General features: G+C 38.5%; 1 protein-coding gene and 1 long non-coding RNA gene across 14 annotated transcripts in view; one reads left to right on the top strand and one right to left on the bottom strand.

The window, feature by feature from the left end:
* Rpgrip1l (Rpgrip1-like) overlaps positions 1-26,594 on the top strand; it is a 96,262-nt gene that overhangs the window by 12,959 nt on the left and 56,709 nt on the right. For 7 of the 9 annotated variants that reach the window (XR_003947280.1, XM_006530994.4, XM_006530993.4 and 4 more), the window contains exons 6-14: positions 961-1,104; positions 10,605-10,710; positions 12,601-12,747; positions 14,026-14,099; positions 19,476-19,615; positions 24,297-24,308; positions 24,597-24,703; positions 25,159-25,209; positions 25,864-26,043. Coding sequence is in view for 8 of the 9 variants with exons in the window: in XM_006530994.4 (XP_006531057.1) it covers positions 961-1,104; positions 10,605-10,710; positions 12,601-12,747; positions 14,026-14,099; positions 19,476-19,615; positions 24,297-24,308; positions 24,597-24,703; positions 25,159-25,209; positions 25,864-26,043 (961 nt within the window). In the remaining variant the exon portion in view is untranslated. Of the gene's footprint in view, positions 1-960; positions 1,105-10,604; positions 10,711-12,600; positions 12,748-14,025; positions 14,100-19,475; positions 19,616-24,296; positions 24,309-24,596; positions 24,704-25,158; positions 25,210-25,863; positions 26,044-26,594 lie in introns of those variants that run through there. The other 2 variants (NM_173431.2, XM_006530995.3) reach the window with 2 other exon arrangements.
* Positions 31-26,586, bottom strand: Gm36163. Of its 5 annotated transcripts, none has more exons than XR_003947577.1 (6): positions 26,267-26,574; positions 21,314-21,390; positions 12,212-12,799; positions 8,001-8,116; positions 367-453; positions 31-262 (listed from the first exon to the last, which is right to left on the bottom strand). It is a non-coding gene; the product is annotated as a predicted gene, 36163 (long non-coding RNA). The 5 variants fall into 5 exon arrangements; XR_001778621.2 differs by having other exon boundaries at positions 21,314-21,381; positions 26,267-26,573; XR_003947578.1 differs by lacking the exon at positions 12,212-12,799 and having other exon boundaries at positions 21,314-21,381; positions 26,267-26,586.

Genomic DNA, 26,594 nt, shown 5'->3' with positions numbered 1-26,594 from the left:
AAAGGAATGTGCCACCACTACCCATCTTAGAGACAAAATTTTATTCCCAAGAAGCTACAGATAATATTTTAGATTCTGGTTCGCCCCTTTTGGGGAGGACAGAGCATTAAGAGGAATGGCTGGAATGTTTGGGAGTATTTGATACATGGACTTCAGCTCTGGCTTTCCTGTGCTTTTTTGAGACTTGAATTCTTCATCATGTCATGGTCTCAGAAACAATCCTTCTGCCACATCCATCTTCCTTTTTCTAGTTCATCAGCGCCTAGAGATGTAAGTGAGTTATACAAACGAACTTATCCATAAGCCTTTACCTGGATCGTCAGAACATTAAAGAAGGAAAGAAAGCATTACACAAAGAGCACCAACCTTAGAACACTCCCAGTGAAAAATATGATACAGATTGGAAATGTTTTCTTTTGTGTGCTTCAGATACCAGTCACACTAGCAGTCAGCCTGTAAGGAAATAAAAGATGAAATGTTTTCTCGTTCTTAGATAATCAAGAGAAAAGCTAGGGTTCATAGCAGTTTTCCCAAGGCTCACTGCATTAGGATGCTGCCAGACAAGGAGAGGTAAGGCATGCTGGAAACCCTAATGTTTGCACATTTGATGCTTACTCTCTGAAATATTAATTGGGTGATATGGCAGCTGTGCACATATAAATGAACAAAACATTAAAATTATTGTACAGTACCCAGTAGATGATCAGTACAGAGTGAACTAAATGCAACCAGTCCAATCCATTGCCTAAAACAGTAGCTTCTAAAAGGCCATCTCTTGAATTGTCCCAGGGAAGTCATCACATTGGATCTGTCACTATGTCGCTCTATACAAAGGGGGGAAAGCTACTTTATTAACTTTTGCTTGCCCTATATTATAGTAAACAACTATCTTTGCATGGACTTTAAGTACTACAGATTTCTCCTCAATCTGCAAATTCTTATCAAGACTCTTCATTTCAGGGAAAATGTTATTCAGTCACAGAGAGGCCAGATAGAAGAGTTAGAGCACTTGGCAGAGATCCTGAAAACTCAGTTGAAGAGAAAAGAAAATGAAATCGAGCTATCTCTTCTTCAGCTTCGAGAACAGCAGGCTACAGATCAGAGGTATGTTAAAACTGAAATGTCACTTTGGTATACTCAAAATTAATTTTAAATAATTTATCAAGACCCATAAAAATCTAAATCATGATCCAAAATCCAAACCATTTTAAAACTATTTCTATTTCATATTCTTTGGGTAGAAATTCTGTAGACCTATTAACAGTATGAAGTACTCCTGTGAAGAAAGGGTGGTTTTCCCTAGCTGTCCTATGGCTGGCAGCCACTCTGATCTTGTCTTTGTTTGTGTACCCCAATTGTCTAGACTTCAGAATTTACATCATGGGTGACAAGAGCTGTACTGTTGTACCATGTGTAGTCATCCAGTCTTACATACGGCTTTGTTCAGACTTGTGGTTCCATGATGCTGCAGCAGTTTGTAACCACAAAGATGCACGTCTCCTTGTACTCAGTTTGCAAGAAAATCCCACATTGTTGTGGTTTATGGTGCACCTTGGCAGTATTTCCTTACCACCATTCATTTTTAAATGTTTTATAAAATAATATTTTTGTTCCTGTCTCCCTTTGTGAATTTTTGGTTCTGATCCCATTTGTTGAATTTTGTGTTGCCATTGTGCATTGAACAAGACTTGTTCTCCAGTCTTTCTTCACTTACCTTCTGCTCTTCACAGTCTTTTCTTTTGACAAAACTGTAGATAGTAGCTTATGGAATATATATGTTTGAGAGATATTGAGAGAGAGAGAGAGAGAGAGAGAGAGAGAGAGCTTGCTTCAACAGTTACTAACATCTTACCAGTCTTACTCCATCTAAACTTACCCTTTTATTTCTGTCAATTAGGTAGCCCCAGCCACACAGCCTCTCACAAACACTTGAGGTGGTATCTCTATACTCAACAAAATTAATAGTCATTCTCTCGTAGCGCCTAACAGCCAGTTTTTATTCAGACTTGCCTAAAGATACCTTTCTGCTATCATTTTAGTGGACCCCAAATAAAATCCACATATTGCCTTTGGTAGTGGTATCTCATTTGTTTTTGTGACATATCTTATAATGTTTTTGAAAACAAATTTAGTGACGACTTCTATTTCCTCTTTGTGAACTATCTGATACTCTGTGGTCAGATTCCTCCTCTTAAAAAACTAGTAATAGGAAATAATTTCAGATAGACTGGTGCCTGTCTTTAAAAAAAAATAAATATATAAGAAAGCTTTTCTGGTATTGCATTTATTTATTTCATGTCTCTGTGTACAAGAATACACACATGTATGGTGCAGGCATCCCTGGAGAGATACAAGAATAACTTACAAGAGTCACTCCTTTCTTTGCACCCTATAGGATCTAGGAATTCAATTCAGGTCATCTGGCAGCTTGGTAGCAAGTGCCTTTCCCACTGAACCATGTCCTCAGCCCTAATCTTGTATTAACAAACTAATCCTACGTGGTAATATGTGAAGAATATGAGGAAAGAGTGTGTAGTTATAGACTTGGGGGTTTTTAAGGATTTTTTTATTTTAATTTCTTATATGTATAGCTGATCTGACTGCATGTATGTATGTGCATCATATATGTATAGATGATTCGACTGCATGTATGTATGTATGTATGTATGTGCAGCACATGTCTGGGGCACACGAAGTGCAGAAGAAGGTGCTGAATCCCCAGGAACTGGAGCTACAGCTGCTTGTGAGCTACTCAGTGCCCTGGAGGAGCAGCCAGTGCTGCGAATACTCAGCCAGTTCTCCATCTCTCTTTTTTGTGTGTGTGCATGTATACTAAAAATTACATGGAAAACCTTAGATTTAAAAGATTAGTGTAATTTCAAATAAATTCTACTCCTAAAAAGCTGTGTGTAAAACTACATTATATAAGGAGATCTTAATGTCTAGTTAAATCATATAGCATTCTTTTAGCATAGCAGAAGAAAGATGAAATTTTTGAGAAATATATGTAAATTAGGGGCATAATTAAAAGCCTGGCTTTCCATCAGGTTGAATAACTAGGTATTAATCACGTTCCCCAGAAAGAACTGCTTTAGACTCCGCCTCCTTACAACACAGGGATGGTTCCTGGTGACGAACAAGGCCACAGGACCAGGCCACAGATCTGTGTGTGCTTTCTAAGTATTATTACAAAATGCACCATGGGGCTCAGTCGGTAAAGTGCAAACATGAGGATGAGCGTTTGGATCCTCAGCACCCATGTAGAAAGCCAGGCATGACAGCTTGTGCCTGTGAGCCTAGAGCCGAGAAGGCAGAAATAAGAGACTCTCTGGGACTCAGCTAGCCACCAAGCTCCAGGTTCAGTGAGAAACCTTTTCTCAAAAACTAAGGTGGAGTGCAGTGGAGAAAGATGCCAAACATGCGCCTCTGTACTGCACATTCACACACATACACAAAAGCCCCAGCAGGCACAGTTTTCCTCGGGGCAGGTTCAGGCTTGGACATGTCCCTGTCAGTTTTAGTCAATAGTTGGGTAAAAGGTGATCAGGAACCACTCTCCCTACTGTATTCCTCAAGGTGCCAGACAACAAGGTGGGCAATGTTAGCTGTTCCTCGTCCAGATGGAGCTGATCACCTTAGAGCTGGCCGTGAGGACTCACTGAGGAGGATATACTCAGGCCCTTCAGTCCTGGGCTAGAGCAGGGCAGAAAGAGATTGACAGGCAAGGCCACATGCTTCCAACAAATGACAGAACATCGGCCTTCCATGGGACTAGATAATTCACATAAGAAGCAGTCTCTCTTATCACATCAACTCTTAGAAGCAGAAACAAAATTATGTGCAAAGGAAAACTGCTACAGAAGCTAAAGAAATAAGCCAGTTAGTACCTTACCGCAATGATTTTATAAAACTGAAAATACACATTTGCTTAGAAGGAAAGATACCTCTGTTGAATAGCATATTGTTTCTTGAATACAGTTTTTAAAACAAAAGAAATAAAGGTCTTCAATGATTTTTAAAAATTAAGTTTACTTGTAGCTCAAATTTTTATGTGTAATAGCAATTTTTTGAGACTAATAGAAAATTATTGAAAAACTTGGGGGAAAATGTAAAACTTGGTATAATTTACTATAGAGAGAAATCACAAAATGGAAAACATATTTGAACTTCAATTCCACCGGTACATTATTTCAGATTTGAAATTCTAGAAGTCTGATCTGGATGTTGGACCCCTTGTTCTCAAGCATGAACCTAGCGTAGCTGTAATCTGCAGAGTGGCGGCGCTCAGTATTTATGGCAAAGAGCCTTTCATAGCACAGCACAGAAACTCTCCGTAGTATGTGTTTAATAGACCAGTTTGGTTTGGCATCAGCTTGACATAAACTTTTGGTTATCCAAAGCCCTTAATTGCTTTGAAGTTAAATCCCAGTGCTGCTCTTTTTTATTAAAGTCATGTTTTTTCCTGTTGTTGTGGTCTATTTTGGAAGACTGAGTTGTGATTTTTGCATATGTTCTACATAATGCCTCATTAGCAAAAAATCTTGTATCATTTACAAGTAGCCTGAATGTCTGTTGTTTTGAACAAAAATCCATATTAAAATTTAAACAATATAAAAATGCACATTTTCTGCTTATTAAAAAGGCTGTCTTAAATTAAATGCAAAGCATTAACCAGCAAACACATGTACGTGAACATTAAAATCAGAACAGTTTTACCTTTTATTTACTTTTTTCAATTCCAAAAATATTTATACCCTTAGCAAATGTATAACTAGTTTATACTTTCTTTAAAAATAAATATTAGGGTACTATTTATCTTCTTAATTAAAAATCATGTAAGTACCATTATATCCCAAGGGAGGAAATGTAACCCATATATGTTTCAGACTCTCTTACTTGCCCTGTTCCCTTTGGCAGACAGCAGACTGTCAAATCTTAAAACTAAGAGGTTCTTTGCAGCCACCATACATTATAAGAAACAGCTTGTCCTTTGGGCTTCTCTCTTCCTTTTGCACAGACAAGATTACTTGCTAGCATTCTAAGTTCTCCCCAACATTTCACTTGGAAACCTACTGAAAAAACAGAGTAGTCAGGTGAGCACCCGTGTCTTTCACCTTCACCTTATCTGAGTGGTGAAGGAGCCTGTTTCTTGGTTGTGCTACTGAACAAACCCTTCTCCTCAGATCTCTCTCTCTCTCTCTCTCTCTCTCTCTCTCTCTCTCTCTCTCTCCTCTCTCTCTCTCTCTCCTCTCTCTCCTCTCTCTCTCTCTCTCTCCTCTCTCTCTCTCTCCCTCCCTCCCTCCCTCCCTCCCTCCCTTCTCCCCTCCCTCCCTCCCTCCCTCCTCCCCTCCCTCCCTCCCTCCCTCCTCCCCTCCCTCCTTTCTCCTTCCTCTAATTTCTTTTTTATTTCCTTCATTACCAGCCTCTGTCTCCTCCCTCTAACCCCTCTTCCTCCTCCCCCACATTCCTCTCCTCCCTTACCTCCATCTGTCTGGCCCTTCCCTGTTAGGTGCTTTTGTTACATCATCTGCCTTACACTTGGGAGATTTTAAGGTGTTGGAGCATCCTCTTACATAACAGTTATTCAGAACCTTTAATGAACAAACCAGTAGCATCATTTACTACTCAGTCTAAGTCTGTAGGCAAATTGTTCCGATTGCTCTAAAGTCCTTTCTTGCTTTGCTTTTTCAGTAGTATATTTTGTTTTGTTTTGTTTTCATCTAGGGTGCAATGAGGATCGGGTGTTCATTGCCGTGCCTTTTAAGTTCCCTTTATTTTAGAATGGTCCCTGCACTTTTCCAGTTCGCTGACAGCTGTTTGCAGAATACCCCTCAATTTGGATTTGCCTGATTGCCCGGTCCCCTAATTAAGAGGGCACATCTGGTTCTCTGATGGAAGGATGACAGGGGCCTGGGATAGCCATGCACACATTATTATGCTGGGACGATCTGTCATTTTTAAAATACCTCCAGGTTCCCCTACTGTTTTTTTTTAAATAATTTAGAATTTTTCTAACAACAAATATTATACCCAAATACCATATTCTTTTGTCCCTGTGGCCTTCCTTCCTTCCTTCCTTCCTTCCTTCCTTTTTCTTTCTCTCTCTCTCTCTGTCTCTGTCTCTCTCTCTTTCTTTTTTTTTATTAATACTATCTAAGACTTTTCTGGATAGCAACTTAACAGTGCTCATGTAAATTGTTGGACCTATAACTAGTGAGTTAGCATACATGTCACAATGCATGGAAAATGAAAACTTAGGAAGGACTATTTTAAAAAGAGAAAGTCACTTAAAAGGGAAATTTTTACGTCTTAAAACTAGACTCGAGTGTTGACTCAATCACCTAAACACTTTGTCCAACTTCTTTATTTCTCTTATAAATGAGCAAAGAAATGGGTAGGTAGTTCTCCACTCTGTAAATAAGTCATGTGCTCACAAGACCTTGTATATCTGAATAATTTCCCAACTTTGATTTTTTTTCATTTTATACTCATCAGAACTGCTATCATTCCATTTATTCTTTCAGATAATTGTGAAATAACCTCTTCTTACACTGGATTAGAGTAATTCTATAAAGCAGAATTTAAAAAATAGAAAACCCTTCAGTTCACTTTTGCAAAGTTAATAGCCAGTAAAAAGCACATTTCCCACTGAGCTTTTGGAAATACTAAAAAGTCCCAGATTCCCATGGCTGTTACAATAAACTTCCAATTGAAGTCCATTAAACTTGATCCTAAACACGGCCATCTCTAGAAGGTAAGCCAAGATTTGGACGGCTCTTGCCCCAGGCCAGCACTGGGGCATGCCCGTTCTCTTCACATCAGTGTAAGAACAAACATCCAGAAAGTCTGTCAGCTGTCCCCTCCATTCCTGTGCACAGTGACAGTAAGAAAATACTGAAGCTATGGTTTGTGCTTTGCCCCAACACCAGGAGAATTATGCTGTATTAGCAAACTAAACTTACATAGACACGTGTTCCTTTATGCAGTCTTAAATAAGGGAGCCATCTGTACCCATAATCGCAAGGAATGATTTTGAGCAAAACCATTACCCTGCACATCCATTCTTGACAATTTTAGGGAAAGTCAGTCTACCTGATTTACTAGCAGTGTCTATAGTCCTCTCGAAAACATCCTTGCTAGTGTTTAGTTTGTTTCTTCATTTATTGGTGATCCACATTTCTTTCAACAATATGATAATCAAGTTTCTACAGCTGTTTAAAAGGAATATTAAAATGTTCTTAACTCTGAGATTGTTTTTAGCCTCATCCTTCGGACTCAGCCAGAATAAAACTATTATTCACAGTGATCTTTCCATTCTGTCTCATAAACATGTGACCTCACTGCTTCCCAGAATCTCCCAGCACAGCTTCTGTGTGACGGGGTCTCTCCCCATCCTCTGGGCTATGCTGTTCATACTCCTAACTATAGCAAGGAATGAAATGGAGTGGGTACGGAGGGGAGGGGAGCCTCTGGGGAACGCAATATATGAGGCTTCAACTGGAGCAAAGATTTCTGCTTCTTACTCTTTCATATTAGACTATACATTACATACCCCACTGAAAGTTTTCTTTCTCCAGTGTATCTGGGGTTTTAAGTTTCTGGATTTATTATGGCGCCCAGTAGCAAAGCTGGAGTCAAGTGTTTTCAAGGCTTCCACTCGAAAATTTTTTTTTCAGAGTTTATTGCTTGACTGTTTCAAATTATACAGGAGAAAGTTGGCACGCAGGTTGTTGAGCTGGGTTGCTTTTTTTCAACATAAAGTCTAATTTATTTCAGCTTGTTTTTAATCTAGAGAGGAGCCAACAACTTTTCTCATAGTTTCAGAAGATCTGATCACAATTCTAAATCATGTCTATAAAAAGAGAAAGCCAAAAAGAAAATAAAGTCACTGCATTCTCCAGCTTAACTTTTTATCCTTTTTCGAAATCCTTGTTTAGCTTTTGAGAAATATGTTTACAAAGCATTTAATTAGAACACTTGATATCGGCCAGTTATCTTACCATGCATAATGTAGCTCATAGAAATTGTTGTACATCTGTCAGAGTCCGTCTGAGTGTTTTACCGTGCATCGTTCTCTCTGTTAGAACATCGTCCTCCCGCAGATGTGTTCCTATGTCTGTGAAGAGACAATCGGTGAGCTTATGAGGCGACCTCTGACTATATTGCTGATACGTTACCCCTCTACCTCTTTCTCAGAGAAAGCCAGCCTGAGATTTTGTTCCACAGACATCTCAGTCTTCAACTGGCTGAATAGTGATGCCTTTTGCTCACTTACTTCCAGCATTCTCATCAGCCTTTTGTGACATCTCTCTCCCTTACTATCGCCTCCATCCTTCATCTTTCCCTACAGTTTATCCTTGGGAAAAATGTTGAGTTGTTCATCTGGTCTGAAGTGACTCAGTTGTACATCATTACCACCAGGCCACCAGTATCACGTGGCTGATTTTAATGTGGGCATACTTTATATCTCTGACCAGCACTTGTATGTGACAAATTATCATCTTCAGGTTATGTCCTCAAAAATCATGCTTTGTAATAAGAGTGCCTATTAACCGCCAAGCCCTTTCATGGAAGTGGAGGTTTTGCATTGTCCAGAGTATCTGCGCTCTGTGGTGAACTAACCGAGTGCCATATTATTATTGCTGTTTCCAAATACAGTTGTATTCATGCCTAGTGTTGGGCATCCTTAGTATAAAATGCTTTGCCACTTTTCTTAGAAATATTTTTGGAAAGTCCATACCCCAAGGTGTTCAGTGAAATGCTCAGTGGAACTCCACCAGTCTAAACATTACAATTTTTAAAACCCTTGTTCTCGTTTGCCATACAAAGAGTATTCAGCACCATGTTTAGGAATGCTGTAACAATGAACTGACTGCTGAGATTTAATTGCTTGTTATTGACATTTATTTAAAAATGTATTTGATTCTTCGTGGGAATTTTACTTTAAAACAAAATGTCAGAAAACTGCCTGGATTTGATCCTTAGCTTCCTCTTTCCCCCAGTAAAAAGAGTGAAAAACCGAGGAAGGCTCTAGAGAGATGGCTCTGGCTGTTCTCCCAGGGGACCTGGGTTCCAGTGCCAGGACCCATACTGCAGCCTGTTACCATCTGTAACTACAGACCCAGGGTATCTGATGCCCTTTGCCTTCTGGGGGCACTAGGCACACACCTAGTGCACAGACATACATATATTTTTTAATCATATTCTGCCCTTCTGTATCAGTAAATGCTACACATTATTGAGTAGGTTAAATCAACTGGGGAAAATAAGTACATTATATTTTGATTTCAATTTTTTTGTGTTGTGAATGAAAATGGTTTTGAATTTTTTCTTTATATTTTATTTAGAATACATTTTCTTCATAGTTTAATGAAAAATGTAACAACAAGGAAAATAGCAATAAGCACACTGTTTTCTCTGTGCTCAGAACTGCTAGATAACTTGTTTTAGACACATAATTATTTTAACATTGTGTTAAGACTGTGCCCTGGGAAAGATCCAAGTTCTTGGACTTGTTTATCTTCTGTGTGAGGACAACTAACTGTGCAATGCCAAAATACAATGAACTTTCAAATATCAAAGAGGAGAATGAAGTATTTCAAGTCCTCAGCTGGTTTACAGATGTGTGAGCTCTGTAGTGCGTTTGCTGGTTCCGTCGGGCCTTGTGACAATGTTTCCAATATGTGCATACTAGGTAAGCCTTAGAAGTAAAATTACTTAGTTTAAACGCTGAAATAATTTTCTGAATTAAAAATTTTTACCTTTATATTTTTTAAAGTGAAGCTTTAAAATCAATGCCTCACAATTTAAAAAAAAAAAAGTTTAAATGAGGCATTAAATTAAGGAACCTTTTTTCTGTCAAGAAAATAAATGCCTTCTGAGAACAGGTATTCATTTAGATCTATGATTAACCTTTAACAAGATCTTCCTGTTAAATTCTACATTTGCTTTAATCTCAGTAGGAAAAATACGAAATAGTATTGCAGCATATAAAGTTTCTATATACCCTGTGGACATCAAATAATCTCTTACAGCTAAAGGCACAGCTGCAACATATTTAAGTGCCAGCTTTGGGCATTGTTAGTATAAAATGCTAAGTCACTTATTGGGAAATGTTTTGAAAAGTTGAAACTCCAAGAGGAAACTCCAATAAATGATAATCTGTGATACTGCATGTGCAGAGGGCATGGTAGGGAGTGACTGATGCCACTGCCTCTCCTGCACTCATGGGAGGAACAGAGCAGCCCTTTAAGGAAGCATAAAGGCCGCTGGTAGATGCTGCTGCCTGAAAATTGATGGGTTTGTGTAGTCTTTCAAAACACCCTAAAGTGGCTGTCGGTCTTTACTATGAGTGTGATGCAGCCAGCATTGCCGTCAAGTTTGGAAGCTCGGATGGTCTATTTACATACCTTCCAGGCCAGATACTGGCTAGTTCCTAAATAATTTGCCATAAGTTACAATAACAGAAAATTTAAGTGACTTGAGTATATACAAGTAAATCAACCATAGTTGGTGTATGTATGTGTGCATGTGTGTGTGTGGCTTTTGTTTTCCTTTTAACTTGTATTTTAACTTTTTTCTTTCTCTTAAACACAACTTTGAAGGTCAAATATTCGGGACAATGTAGAAACGATTAAGCTTCATAAACAACTAGTGGAGAAAAGCAATGCTCTTTCAGTCATAGAAGGAAAATTTATTCAGCTTCAAGAGGTACTGTGATTATTCTATTTGCAGATGAAAAGGATTCAGCAGTTTTTTAATAATGGTCATTGTGCTAAAATTTTATTTTTAATGTTTGCTATATTAAATGTATGTAACTTCTCTTTGTATGTTATTCATAAAAGTACTAAGAAGCCACTTGGGTGTTTATAAATATCTAAATCATTTTAATAAGTGCATCTGTCATAAATCTTCTCATACCAGGAACATTCCTTCTCAGCTCATAGTGGACCTGCAGCACTGAGGATGTTTCTGTACTGGCGCGGGCCTTCACGGGCCTCCCCTTTGTCATGTGTGCAATAAAGACCAGAGTTATGAAGAGCTCAATAATTACATCTGTTAAATCTCTCTTTGATGTGGACTTTGTTTTGTTTTGCTTTGTGTTTCTTTGGTCACCACCATTATCAGAAGGTAGTTGAGTACCCCTGGTATCAGCTGTCAGTTATTTCTCTCGAGCCTTGACAGCTCAGGCCGACAGTACTTAGGCTTCCCACCATCAGGATGGTTTTCAAGTGACTGTGGGAACACAGGGATGTGCCAGCACAGGCTACTATTTATTGGTACTGCATAATTATCGGAAGTCCTAGAATTAATGAGCTCCAAACATCCCAGATGATCCGAATTTATATTAAGTCATGCTTTCTTTGAAGTAGAGACACAAGGAAAGCTGTACATTGTTGTGAAGTTCAGGGTCATATGATGTGTGCTGCACTATTGAAGTCAATAGTTAAATGCCTTTCAGCTATACCCTGAGTGATGTCTTCCAACCTATAGGTACCTCCTTTAATTCTAAGTATGACTACCTTCTGTATGGAAACAAAAATGTATAGGAGAGGGAACTGTTTTGTGAGGGGGGAGTGTTAGTTGCCTCTGTCCATGTGCAGATAGGTCTCTCTCCACGAAAAGTACCTGTAGGAGAAAGCAGTTCAAAATGAGGAGTTAAGACAGGAGTTGAACAATGATTTTAGATTCTCTGACTTCCTTGGCCCCTGGTGTATTTGTTCAAAGAATGAAGTAACCAGTGTTGTCTGCTGCAGTGCAGGCACATCTTCTGGAGAGTAGTGTAGAGACAAGGCTCGCGGGGTGGAGCCAGCAGCCTCGATGATGTGGGGCCTCAAAGGAAAGACACTAAAGGGAGCATGCTATGATAGTATAGTAGTGATGACAGCTGATCTGAAGTTCTCTAATCTGGCTTAAAGGTCAGATTAGAGAACTTTAGATCAGCTCTAAGAAAGCCTTCACTAGGACTTACGCAGGGGAGGCAGTTCACATTACGATCAAATGGTGTCTACAAAAGTCCTTATTATAAATATTAACCTGCTATTTATTCTAAAAAGCATATGGCATTTAAGTATGTGAAATTGAATGTAAAGCATGTTCACATATAAACTTTTTAAAAATTAAGAAAGGTTTATTTTGCAGAATTATATTTTGCAGAATAAATATTTTTGCAGAATTAAAAAACTTACTTGTACTAAAATTAGAAGCTTACCAGTCAGTGTTGTTTATTTATTCTCTGATGGCAAATCCTTCCCATTTCCATATCTGTGATCAGCAGTTTTTGACCCATACTGAAACATTTTTTAGACAGCATGCCCAACCGCTATAGCCATAGTAAAAAGGGGAAAAAAATTACTGAAACCATTTGACTTACTGGTTACTGTCAACTAGTCAAAACCTAAGGGCAAATAAAAGGGGAGACCATTTGCATTGTGTGATGGCCAAGTGACCTTCTCGTTCTTTGTATCACACGTATGTTGTTTATTACTTGAAAAATAAATTGTGCAATGTAAATGTCCAGGGTAAAGCCATGGATAGACTTGTAATGAACTTTTCAGAGTCTGATGTTAAAAATGCTTAAGTTTTCTCTCTGTTTTGCAGAAGCAAAGAACACTCAGGATCAGCCATGATGCCTTGATGGCCAATGGAGATGAGCTGAACAAGCAGCTTAAGGAGCAGCGTCTGAAGTGCTGCAGCCTTGAGAAGCAGCTGCACTCGGTGAGGTTTTCAGAAAGGAGAGTAGAGGAGGTGAGCTCCGGGGCCCCAGGCTTTTGCTGCAGGACAGTTTCTCCAGACTGTTCTGAAAGTAGAAGAGAAACAGTTCCAAAACTGAATTCATGGCACCATCCTCAACTGTGGGGTTTGGTATTTTGAATGCAGCAGGGTAGAGTAGCTAGTACAGAATGTGAATGGCGAACGGATCTGTAAAAATACCTGCAAACTCGCTGAAAGCAGCCGCTTATCTAGGGATAAAGAGCCTGGAGCAAAATGAAAAGTAACGTGATAGCACGTGGCCTGGAGAGCAGAGCATTCCTAAACGCGGTGCTTCCTAGTCATTGAGACACAAGGACGAAATGAGAGGAATGACGGATTTCTAAGGGAGATGTGTGCTCTGCTATGTCGGCAATCTTGTGAAATTATCTTTTTCAGGGAGGTTGTTTGAAAACTTACCCTTCTTTTAACTGTTGCCATTTTTAGCTCCCAACTAGCACAGTATTTTTTTTCTAAAGTCTGTTAGACTTTTTCAAAAGAGAATATTGAAAATAAAGAAGAATTTTAAGTACTTTGTTCCATAGAAAAAAAAGTGACAACAGAACATATTTATTAATAAAACCTTCAATACTACAATATAACAATTCACATTTTAATCGTAGTGATCTAATTAAATTACAATGTTATCTAAATTTTTTTTCTGAAAATTTTATTCACTAGGATGAAATAAGGAATAAAATTTTGGTTATTCTTAAGAGAATACAATTGTAATTATTCTTAAAATATGCTACTATTTATAGATTCCAGGTAGCAAGAGAAATTGTGTCCTTAAATTAAATAGTTACTAACAAACTTGTTTGAACCATGAACTCAAAGAATAGTTAATACTCGTTTTTATGGGCCAATTGGAAATTAATACAAAATGAACATAATGATGGAATTCATCAGGGTAGAAAGTAAAAACACTGTGTTTCCAGGGCTTAAGAGAAAGCTCTTAGCACGTTCTTCATTGAGTTCTGGCTCATGTTGTCATAAAGTAGTGCATACGTTTCTACTAAATTAAAACGGGAATATTAATTTAGTGTTTATTTAACGACATGGAAGAAATCAACACTGAATTGAATGCAGGCTCCGTGTGTGCTGTAGTCAGCAGCTGCAGGGGAGGAGTCAGGTCAGAAATGAGTGGCGGGCCTCGCCTGGTTTTCTTACCATGTGGGTTGATATGATAATCACTTAATGTATAACTTTATTTTCAGAGTCCAGAGTGCTAACCCTGAACCATGAAAACTCTTTGTAATTTTATTTTCATTTTAGCTGCAGGATAGAATTAATGATTTAGAAAAGGAGCGGGAACTATTAAAGGAAAACTATGATAAACTTTATAACAGGTAAATCACAACTCTATGTGTTTCCTTCTTTTTTGAGCTCTTTTAATCAAAGCGTTATTGTTATATGTCTGACATTGATTTTAGAACTAGCAGCAGATCATGACATGAAGAATAAGCTTTCTAAAGGCATTAGTCACTGGGTTTTAACTGAGCTGTAGCTGTCATCTCTCAGAGAACCAGGTTGTTTGTTGTGAGTAATAGGCAGTGTCCCTTGTTGACGGGAGGCGGGTCAATCATGTGGGATGGTCGGCATCCATTCCTATAAGTCCTCACAGCACCATGGACTGTCAGAGTCTGTATGTTCAGGTTATAGACAAGGAAGATAAAACAAGGGGTGGACCTTTCACAGGCATTGTGCACTCTTGAAGAGTGATGTTTTCTGAAGACCTGAAGAAGTTCTTTGAGCGTCAGTCTTTTCTACTAGGCTTTCAGAAGACAGCAAATGTGGTCTGCAAAGGTTATCTTGCATTTATCTGTGTTCCTTATAAAGAGAAACTCGGACACCTCAGTGCAAGATGAGTTTTGAAGAACTACTTTCAGTTTTTAGTGTTTCATAATTACAGTACTTTAGAAAATAACCCTCCTGGTAATATTTGAAACAAAATTCTCCTCCATTGCTAAGTCTGGTTAAATGATTCTGATATGTCCATTGATGTTTGTGTAATTGTTACCGCTTTTTTTAGTATGTGTGGTGGTAAGTATAGAATAAGATAGAAGCAGATTTAGCCTGCTTAAATATGTTTTATCTGATATGCAGTCATTGCTTCATATCGATAATATACTGAAACCTCAGAAAATGGTATCTGTGCTATAAATATACCTTGAATCTTTTAATTAAATGTTTTACAAATTAGTATACATTTAAATTTTTTAATTCTTAGAGAGTGTGGGGAATTTTGGTTATATGGAAACATGATCTCAGTGTTGAGCTTTATTTCAATGCTTTGTACCTTTTTTTTGTCTATTTATTAAGGATTAGCAACAGTAGGATACCAATTAAATATTCAGGGCCCTCTGGCAGGGGTAGCCTAGCCAAACATCTTTATGTGGAATTGCACAAGACTTCCTTCTAGACCATTTTGTACCAGACCCTTTCTAATCGACCTTAATTAGCTTAACCTAAGAATCTATTACACCTCCTGGTTTATATTTCCATCTCTAAGGAACTGTGTGTTTATTTACATTGATGTCTCTATATGTTTTATAATCATATTTTTAAAATTTCAGGTGTCCATAGAGATTGTACAATGCCCTCCTAGGTGAAAAATGATGATATCTATAAGAGAAGCAACTGAAACAGGTGCCAGACTTGTGCAGTCAATGCACGACTAGGGTAGCCATGTAGAACTGGACCCAAATCTTTCAACTCTAAAACTTGATATTTTTTTCCCCAGTACATCACTCTCCCTGATTTTAATTGCATTGGAAAAATCATCTGTGCGAAAAAGAAGCATCCATAAAATAATTGACCTGTCATACGTGCAGAGATGTTGATTGATTTATATATATCTTGAATATCTTGTAACTATAAATAATTTAACAAAGTTAAATACAAAATGCTAAGTGTCACTTGGCCATTACTTCTAAATTTCTACTTCTCTCCAACTTGAGAATTTACTGGACACATTTTCCTGGAATAGAAACATTAGACTTATCTGGGAATGATACATAAGTGGAATTTTGACAAAGCATATTTTTCTCATATTTACTTAATCACCATAAAATTTTATCTTTCCATAGTAGAAGATGATCTAAGAATGTAAATCTGGCTTTGAAGGTTTTAAGGGCTTTGTTTTGTTTTGAATGTTTTGGGCTTGTGCTGCAATATTTTCAGCAGCACACTGAAGCAGATTTCATTGGGCTGCTTCCACGTAGATTTTAAATGAGTTCTATAGAAGTAACTGGCTGTAATGAGCATCAAAAGAATGTCAAAAACCCAATGGCACCTAAGCCTGAAGTCCACCACGTATATACTGCCGTAAGTAGAATGTCAGAATCCTCTGATCGTTTTAAATACTCTTTCAGAAGCATAGCAAAACTACAGACATCAGCAATCCCTAGATTCTCCAGCTCCTTTCTCTCATTACACTCTTATTCATCATTGCTGAAATTAATGTTAATCAGAAACTACACACGCTACTTGTTTGCTTAGTCACAATGATAGCATGCTTTTAAAAGGAGAGCATGTGTTTGCTATTCAAAGTTGGCTGCTTTTCAGGAGAAAAAGATGATTTGCAGATTGCATTCTCATCTTCCTTTTTTAAATGAAATTTTGAATGTGTTTATTACTTGACATGTGACATATTAGAGAATCATGTGGTAAGATAAAACCCTCATGTTGGTACTTGGTATGAGACTTCTTTAATATGCTAAACATTTTTGATACAATGCCAAGAAATAAGAACTTCAAGAAATGTTCAGTTTTAAGATTCAGAATAATTTTTTGCAATTAAATCTTACTGTGTGCTAAAAGAGAAACTTCATGCAATAATATGGTAAGGCTAGGTTCCATCTCTGAAATTGGTGTAGTTTCAGTGCCAGGGAGCTAGTTAATGCAGTAGGCCTTCAACAACAGTGGATACACATAACCTGGGAAGGCTACCTGAATGCAGTACATCACACTTCTGAGCCTCTCCTACTGAGCAGAATGCGTGTACGTGCATGCCCGCACAAACATGCACTTATGTATGCAAACCACTGTTGAAAGTGACTTTAAGGTATCGATTTTTCAAGAGATGTTGGTCTAATGGCTGTTTGTTAAACTTTACTGTTGTGGTGACCCTTTCAAGAATTGAACAGATTAAGTTTCTAATCTGCTCAGTTTGTGAACGAGCACTGCTAGCCACCCATAGACCACTCATTTGTGCAGCATGAGCTCTGATTGTCTGCAGCCCTCTTGCTAAAGTACCTGTGGGTTGCTATATGGGAGAGGGGTTTAGACTCCCTCATTTCACACATGAGGAAGGCCTGGAATGTCAAAGCAACAAAGTTTTTCTGTTAGAAAGAAGATGAGAGAATAGAGAAGACTTCTTTAGCTTTTATTTTGACCATATCATGTTTTAATCAAGAGTGTGTATTAACAGTATACTTGAGACCCAGGGCAGCTAGTGGACATGCTATTGAGCACAGGCAACACCAGCCCATCCTGGAGGCTGTCACAGAACATGCCAGGGCAGTGGGGACAGAGACAGTCGTCCTCCCTTCACTGCCCCTGATGGTAAATACAGAACATTTCCATGAATAAAACGTTCTTAAATACTCCCCTCATATGCAGATTTAATCATGTATACAGCCCTTACAATGAAAATGGAGCCAGATGTGGTTCACCATTTATAGCTACGCAGATGGCTCCAAGCATAGAGGAATATAGTAAATTCAAAAGGAATTCCTCATGAAACTGCAGTGGAATGTAGGCCTAAATTTAGAGGGAAGATAGCAGCGGGCTAAATTCAGATTGACTTATGCTGATTTACACTAGTATTTTGTGGGTTTGGAAAAACCAGGCTGCTAAATTGCTCTTAATTTAAACACACACCGCTTCTGATGTCCCTGCCAGATTAGCTGCTGGTGATCTTCTGCAGTGCGCACACTGTTAGAACACTACTGTTTCTAATTGCTGGCATCTGAGGGAATGTATACTTGTCCTGTTTCATCATGCTAAGTTTTTTTTTTCTGGGTGGTACATGTTTTTAAAGATAGAAGACTCACATGTATATATGCACTTACACTCATGCATATGTATTTATTTGGCTAGACATCGAAATTATGTATGTTCTTCATTTTTAAGTGAATTTGTAAAGAAATAATCTGTAGTATTTAAAAGTATATGTGTTTGATTTGAAGTTCATTTATGTCTAAGTAATTCTACCTTTGATAAAAATTAGCTTAAGTTATTGGCATATCAGTTCTGTGGTTGTTGTTTTTAAGAATCTATGTGAAATGAGAACATAGAGAGAGGAAAACATATCATTTAGAGTGGCTTCTGAAATTCCATTTATTTTCAAGCTGATATTTTAAATGTAGTAAAGGTATTCAAAATGTGAAATGAATACAGATTTTTTTTTAAAGTTGTGCCTTTTACAGAAAGTATCTCTTTTGGAATGAAGCCTCAGGCCTTGTTGGCAGCCTTAAGGGCCATTCCCAGTAATACTTTTCTTTTTCATTCACTTCCTCATTAGTATAAAGCCAGACTGTATAGATTTTTGTTTTATTTACTGAGTTTAAAATAAGTAGAAGGCTCGGAGCTGAGGGTGATTCCCCAGTCACGTCAAGCTTCACAGATAATGGTTTTCTGCTGAAATGCAGATCAAAATAAGTTTTCCTGAAGTCTGGCTATCACCTGGGAGGCTACAGAAACGTGAGTTGCCAGGCCTCTCCCTTTGAAATGTCCCTGCGTGTCAGAGAAGCGAGCTGCTGTAGCACCGTTGTTTGCCATGTTCAAGACCCACTAGATAAAGAAACGGTTGTTTTCTCCCTCTGCAGCATCTAGTTGTTCCTATCTCGTGCTGCCTCTAGTCTTCCACGCCTTGATCACTAGCAGATTTAAGCTGTAACTGACACTACATTGGGCTGCAGAGGTAGCTCAGTTGGTAGAGTATGTTCACAGAGCCCTAGGTTGTATCTCGGCATCATATAACCATGTGTAGTGGTACATGCCTACAGTCTTAGCCCTAGAGAGGTGGATACCAGGCCACAAGATTCAGATCATTCTCAGCCACATAGGGAGCTCAAGACCAGCCTATGCCAGAGACCCTGTCTCAGAACAAAGCACTAAGCCTTGGTTAAGGAATCAATCATGATTCTGTCTTCATAATCGTCTCTGTGTCAACAGTCAAGTTATTTGTTCTTCGTTAGCCTGTTGGACTTATTGTAGGGTAAAGCCGCCCTTGCACCCCTTCTTAGTGTCAGTTACCCCGTGTGGTTCAGTACGTCTGAAATTATTACAGACTTGCCGTTTTCTCAGAATTAAGTGTAGATCAGGTGGGCGATGCCTTTTCTTAGTATTGAGTGCTCTTGTAAGTGGAGGAGGCTAGCCCTGCCTGTTAGTTGCTGAGGTTTGGAGCCGTGGACTCCTCTGGAGTGTGTACAGTATCTGAATTCCTTTACTAGTCCACAAAAGCTGCACGCTGCCAACTTCTCTGGCTTTGGAGCTCTAAATTAAGGCCAGTTCCTTTGCTCATCCCACAAACTCTTTCATGTTCCCTAACCGCAGCCTGAGCAAGGCGCCTCGGTTTCAACAGCAGCAGACCAGCATATGTTTACTTAATTCCTAAGACATGATGACAGTGGTCTCTGTGCCACTAAAAGCTTTCTCTTTATTATTTTCGGGTGAAGCTGATTTCCCAGCTCTCCTTGCCTGTCACGTGTGTTTTACAGCGCCTTCAGTGCTGCCCATGAAGAGCAGTGGAAGTTAAAGGAGCAGCAGATGAAAGTGCAGATTGCTCAGCTCGAAACTGCCTTAAAATCTGATCTTACAGACAAAACCGAAGTCCTTGACAAACTAAAGACTGAAAGAGGTACATAGAAATAACCACCCATTTACTTATGCAGACATCTGATGCTTATTTGCTGAGTCAGCCAATACTTCATGTATGCCTACTGTCCGCCAGTCATCCTGCTATCCTCTGGGGACAAAGCAGTGCATATTACATATATATATATATATATGTATGTATGTATGTATAGTGGGGGGGGAGGTATATGTATAATATATGACATACATATATGCCTTATATGTATGCCAAAAGAATTGTTTCTCAGATTCCCTTTTATCCAAGTTGTTTTTCATTAGTTTAATATCCCTAAGTTCTGATCTTTCCTTTATTTCACAGTCAACAAATATTTATTGAACAAGTGCTCAGCATTGTTCTAAGTTCCAAGGATACAGCAAATAAAAGGCTTACTCTCATAACTCATGGAAGCCAACAGTAGTTAGAGAAGTCTGTGATTGTACAGGTAATAGCTGATACAGTGGGGAAGATCCAAAGAAAGCCTCTTGCAGATTTTGAAAGATCAAACCAGAGCAATCTAATAGTAAGATGTCTGTATTTATTCTATTAACCAAGATGCTTTGTCAAAATGTCGCTGTTAAGGAATAATCACTAAACATAATCATATTAGGTCTTGTCTCATAGAGTAAAATGTAATTAAAGATGTCTGGACTGCTGTATTCCACACTGACTCATACGCAGACGCAGTGCACACAGATACACTGTGTTGGGTGAGAGATTTATATTCAAGTTTGGCACCTGTGTGTGCACCCATAAGATACACCCAGGAATATAGTAAGAAGGTTGCTCCTTTGGAACATTTGCAAGTCAGTTACACGAGAATTGTAGAAGTTGGATTCAGCGACATGGTGGCGCATGCCTCTAATCATAACACTCAGAAGACCAAGACAGGAGAATTGCAAATTCCAGACCCGCCTTGGGCTACATAGTAAAACCCTGTGTCCATAACAACAACAACAAAAAAATGGTTTAATACAGACTTAGTGAGAAAAAATGTACTTTTAGTTAGTACTCTTACCACAGGGTCACATTTTATTGAATAAATGGAACATAATTTTTCACTTTTAATATTCCTAGAACCAGAGTGCATCCATAAGCAATAACACTTTAAAACTACTTATACATGTTTCTTACATTTCACAAGCCTACAGTAGGCACACAGAGTCAATGGAGTCTTTATTCCAATAGCACAGTGGTCGGGATTTATCCACCCGATGATTAAGTTGACTGACAGGTTGCATGAGTTTCTCTGGAGGAGTGTGCATGGAGTTAAATGGTGGTGCTCTTTCTGTATTTTCTTAGATATAAAGAATACCAAAACTTGTGTCTTTCAGACATCTGAATTGACATCTCAAACAAAACTCTTAAGAGGGATAGAATCTTAATTTCTTTTTAAACTATTGTTTTCAGTTGATTTGGAGAATTCTTATTATTGAGTATTATAGTTGCTAAGATACCCTGATAAGGTATTCTGTTTTCCCTAGTCAATCTCATCTGTTTTCACTAGTTCTTATCTTTAAGGATCCTTTGAATATTTAAAATAATGTCATGTGCCCTGTTGAAGAGGTCTAGATATGTTGCAACCCTCAAGTTAGTCTCTTCTGGAACCTGTGGCTCTTCCTCAAGTTGTTAAGGTGTTGGTGTGTATGTACACACACACACACACACACACACACACACACACACGGATTAAAGTTTACTCACTGTGTGATGAAGTCAGTCAGTCCTCTGGTATGAATTTCAATCTATGCTCTCCCTGTTGACAATGCATGCTGCGGTTTCTCAGTGTGTGAATGTCCAGGAGATGATGCAGCAGTCATTGATGGTGAAGAGTAAAGAAATAATGTTGGCATCACAAGTCACATCATCCTACATAAAAAAACTCTTAGCACATTTATCTAGTTACTTTCTAAGTAAAAGTTGCAGGAACTGGGATTTCCCAGTTATTTTCTCTGAATAGTTTAAATTTACAAATATAAGGATTTGGTCTTTATTTATAAAATCTATTAAAATGAATTCTAAGAAAAAAGTTAAATAACTATGCTTGTAATAATGATAAAAATAACTTTTCTAGCTTTTAATCATTTTCCTAGGGAAAGAAACAAAAATTTGAAATTATCTATTTAAGGAAATCTTTGACTATCCAGAAAGTTTCTTTTTGTGGTGCAGATTTTGAAATGGTTTCACTTTTCTTTGAACTCCCCTCACACATTTGCCTTCTCTTGATTCAAGTGCCGGTCGCCAGAAGATGCTTCTCTGGCTTCTCGTAGACATTCATCTAACGGGCAAATTATTTTTAGAGAATATTCACCTCTTTATTCAAGGTACAAATTAGTTTCAGATTGTGTGAATCTGTGGGGGAAGGATATGTAAATGCAGTTTGCATTTGGTTAATGCTTAAATGAACTGCATGTGTTTAAGGGCTTGCTTTTGAACGTTCCTTTCTATCTTTAGCTGAAATGCATAATTCAGCATAGTGCATATGGTTATATTGATCACAGCTGAAGATATTAGCACAAAGGAGCTCTGAAAATTGTTTAGTTGAATTGTTCTCTGCACTGTTATTAATGGCGTGCTGGAAGAATGTAAGTTTAAAGAGCAGAATTGTATCTCATTTGAATAAAATGCTGTTTAGCTTAACCTGCTTTTTGTCAAATCGTAAGGTAAGGGCTTGTTTTTCATCCTGTATGGAGTGCTTTGATTTTTCATATTATAATTCAGCAAGCCTATTTTCTCTTTGAACTGTAGCAGTGTGGTGTTTTTAAAGGCCAAAACATATCCTAAATAAGCAGATTGATAAAGAGAGAATATAATGTATAAATCTACATAAATTCTCCAGAGAGAAGGTCGGTAGTGCTTAGTGATGTGTCCCTGTTAAGTTACTCTCCCACAAATGGACTCTGTTTTCAAAATCTCAGTGAAAGGGGACATAGCTGTCCAAACAGAGAAGAGTGAAGGATGGAAACACAACTTTATTTGTACCTATTGACATATTCTTAGCTACACAAAATTGAAAGCATTTTGAGAGAGGGGGGAAGATCACAGTGGGCAGAGCGGCGCACCCTTTGCCCAATGGTTCCCAGCCTTCCTACTGCTGTGGCCCTCTAATACAGGTCCGCATGCTGTGCCAACCCCCAGCCATAATGCTATTTCATTGCTACTGTAATCTTACTACTGTCATGAATTATCATGTAAATATCTGATATGCGACCCTGTGACATGGTCGTTGGACCCCCTCCCCTCAGAGGGGTTGCCACTGCCTCTGTACCTTAGCTGGCATCTTAGAAGCCTTGCTTCTGTAGACCTTGAGTGGTTTAGTTTATCAGCAGCACCTGAGGTTCCCTCCCTCTCACAGTGGCTGGGTTTTATTGTTATTGTGGTCACTCTGGCCTTGTTAAACCGTTTGCTGTTATTTGGTTGGTCTATGTCACTAGCAATCTATCTGCTAGTTGTCCTAACTGGATCAATACCAGGAGTGCCACGTTACCATTTAGTCCCTAACCAAAAGGTTTATTATTTCATGGGAATTCACAATGATTAGTAATGCTAATTTTTAGTTTGGAGACAAGTGTTTGATCCATATCTTCATGTTTACCAGGTGTTTTTCACACTTGGAAATTTTTTTATTTTACTGAGATATAAGCAGTTCATACCATAAGATAACCTTTAATTTTCTATCTGTATAATAGAAGTGATTCTATACTTAATAATAAAGTATCTTTTATCTTTATATACCCAAGGATTTCTAGGAACAACATGATATTAACGATATCCTAATTTACTCCACTTCTTCTTAACTGTGTAACTTAACATTTTTACTTGTGTGTGGTATTTATAGCTTGGGGCCACAAAGCCTTGAAAAAAGGCAGAAACATGTTTTTGTGTGACAACCAGTCAGAGTGCACACACATTCATGGGAAGAACTCTTGGCAAATGTGTTACTTGCTTCCTTTATGTTAAGAAAAGGAAACAAAAATGTACAACTTTTATTGAGGACTTAGAATAAACAAAGTTGTTAAGTTCAAAAAGAAATTGAAAGAGGCACTTTGGATGGCATGGTCTAGAAGTCCTCGAGGAGTGGGCAAAGCAGAGTAACTGCCTGCCACACCACAGTGAGGACAGTGGGAGCTAGTACAGGCTAAAGAATGATGCATCTGCACTGTGTACCATGTGTATGCAGTGCCTGCAGAGGCCAGAGGGGGCAGCAAATCCCCTTGAACTGGAGTTACGGTTACCATGTGGCTGCTGGAAATTGAACACAGATCCTCTGGAAAAGCAGCCACAGCTCCTTCCTGCTGAGCCATCTTTCTAGCCCATGCCCCCACCCCTTTATAAATTAAGTATGTTTAATACAGATAGCAAGAAATTAGTGTGTGAATTTGCTGTTTTCTTGATTTCTCCCTAACAGTCCTGCTTGTGGGTCATGGTGAGCTTTCCTTAAAGGTGGCTTCTAACAGCAGGAATGCCATAAACTGAAAATGCATGAGTTATCACGGGCTCTGCCTTAGCGTCTATCTCCTGTTGGGACAGATTTGTTAGGGGTGTGCTTGATTAAGTTGTAGATTTGTAGTTTATAAAATAAATGATCATGTTTCAACTCAAAGAATCTATGTTAAGTGAGGAAAAGAAAATCCAAAAGAGTCAATCAGAACACTAAAAGATAATTTTCTTTTTACATGTCTTTCAGGACCCTTAATAAGTAAGTAAAAATCATATACTTGGAAACATATTTTTAGGCATTTTAAGTACAGTGTTCCTTTGAAGTCCGAGACCACAGTTTCCTTGTGTTAATGCTGTGAATGTCAGTCTTGAGTTTGTGATGAGCAAGTGAGCCATGTGGTGGACACATGATGGTACCCAGTGCTACCTCGTCCCCTTCTCCTTTGTCTGAGGTGTTTGCTCTCCGATCCGATACTAGAGCCAGGTTACTGTTTGTTTTTGACATCATTCTCACTTAGCTTTCTAATGTGCTGACTTTATTTTTAAGACCAAAATGAGAAACTGGTTCAAGAGAATAGAGATCTACAGCTGCAGTGTCTGCAGCAAAAGCAGCGGCTGCATGAGCTTCAGAGCCGCCTGAAGTTCTTCAACCAGGTGAACCACTTCCCCACTTCACTGTGTGTGTGTGTGTGTGTGTGTAGCTGTGTCTCTGTGTGTGTGTGTGTCTGTCTGTCTGTGTCTGCCTGTCTGTGTGTGTGTGTGTGTGTGTCTGTCTGTCTGTATGACTGTGTGTGTGTGTCTGTCTGTCTGTGTCTGCCTGTCTGTGTGTGTGTGGCTGTGTGTGGCTGTGTGTGTGTATCTGTGTGTGTTCCACAGAGGAAAAAACAGTGTGCAACATAGGAAGAAGTACAGAGTGTCACTTGGTTTATTCGTTAACATACCTGGTTGCTTATGTTCTGAGAAGATATTCTGCATTGCTGAAGTGCACTGAGTACTTGGTTCTTAAGTTCATTGCCTCAGTCACGGTACATTCTGCTAGCTAGTCAATGTGGTGGGAATCTGGGCTGTGAACTAGTCCTCACTGTGAGCTTTGGCTTTCTCTGTTACAGGAGAGTGACATCAATGCTGATGACCTCAGTGAAGCACTCCTGCTTATAAAGGTAGCAGCGTCACACTTACACATCAGTGCCATTCTCATGCTTCAAAGTCATGATGGCCTTCCTTCATCAACCTTATGCTTAGAGAGTGAATTGTTTGTGCATCTTTTAAAACGCACTGCATCTTAGTGCAAGTGTGTGTATGGTAGGGGAGGGAGGAGAGAGAGAGCAATGCTCAGGAAATGGTTAGTTACGGCATATGCATATTTCATAGTGACATCAAAGACACATTAAAATAGACCTCAGCACTCTTACTTAAAACCCTTTAACCTCAACAAACACTTTATTTTTACCTGGCCCACTGTAAAACAAAGCTTGTCTTCTAAGGTGAGGTGTTGAACCATAAGTCAAGGCCTTGTCTAGTTCTGAGGAACATATACACTTTTTCTGTTTATATTATAATGCACATTTTAATCAGATGAAAAAAATTGTCTGTGGTTTCATTTTTGTTATGAAGGTTATAAACTCTTTTTATTTCTCTGTAATTGTTCCAAATGTCTGTGCATCCATATATATTAGCACTGTTTTAGTCATAGTAGAAAAATGGAAGATCATGAGTTCAACTGAACGTTTCTTGATTTATCATGTTAAATCATATGGCCATATTCTGTACATCCTTGTTTCAACTAAAAAAAAAAAACTGTGGTTTTACTTTAGGCTCAAAAAGAACAAAAAAATGGAGATCTTTCATTTTTAGAAAAAGTGGACAGCAAAATCAATAAAGATCTAGACCGATCCATGAAAGAGCTTCAAGCAACTCATGCAGAAACAGTACAAGAACTTGAAAAGACAAGAAATATGTTAATTATGCAACATAAAATAAATAAAGACTATCAGGTACTGTCTCACTAACTTGAGAAGGTATACTTTCTGTGATATTCTCCTGATGGTTGTCAGAGAAACGTTTTGCGTTATCTTTTATTATCTATAGTCACCTACTATTAAATATTACTAATACATTCCTGGCTTTTAGCCCTGTAACTAGAGAGTTGAGATGCATAGTATAAAAACAAATGATTCAAGCCTTGGCTTTGGAGGAGCCTAGTGGCAGTAATCTCACCTGTATTCAGTGTTGTCACAGTTTTCGTCCTAAAGCCCGCCAGGCTGTCCAGGTCAGCACAGCAAAGGAATCAACACACTGTCAGCTCTCTGACAGGAGGGCACCATGCTTTAGAGTTTCCGATAGTCATCCAGAAGATGTGAAAAATCATCCTGGTTTTGAAAATTAACGAGGAGTGTTTGATTCATTGCATGGTAGCTTTAAATTTTTATCTAGAAATGTTTGATTCCTAGCATGGAAGCTTTAACGCTGCATCTTAAAATGCTCGGCTCAAAGGCCCTCTGACAATGCAAATAGGATAATTATAAGCACTGAACCTCTCTGTCTC

This window comes from Mus musculus, chromosome 8 (genome assembly GCF_000001635.26).
Source record: "Mus musculus strain C57BL/6J chromosome 8, GRCm38.p6 C57BL/6J".
Taxonomy (NCBI): Eukaryota; Metazoa; Chordata; class Mammalia; order Rodentia; family Muridae; genus Mus; species Mus musculus.
The sequence above is the reverse complement of the archived record's forward strand: the minus strand, read 5'-3'. Positions and strand labels throughout refer to the sequence as shown.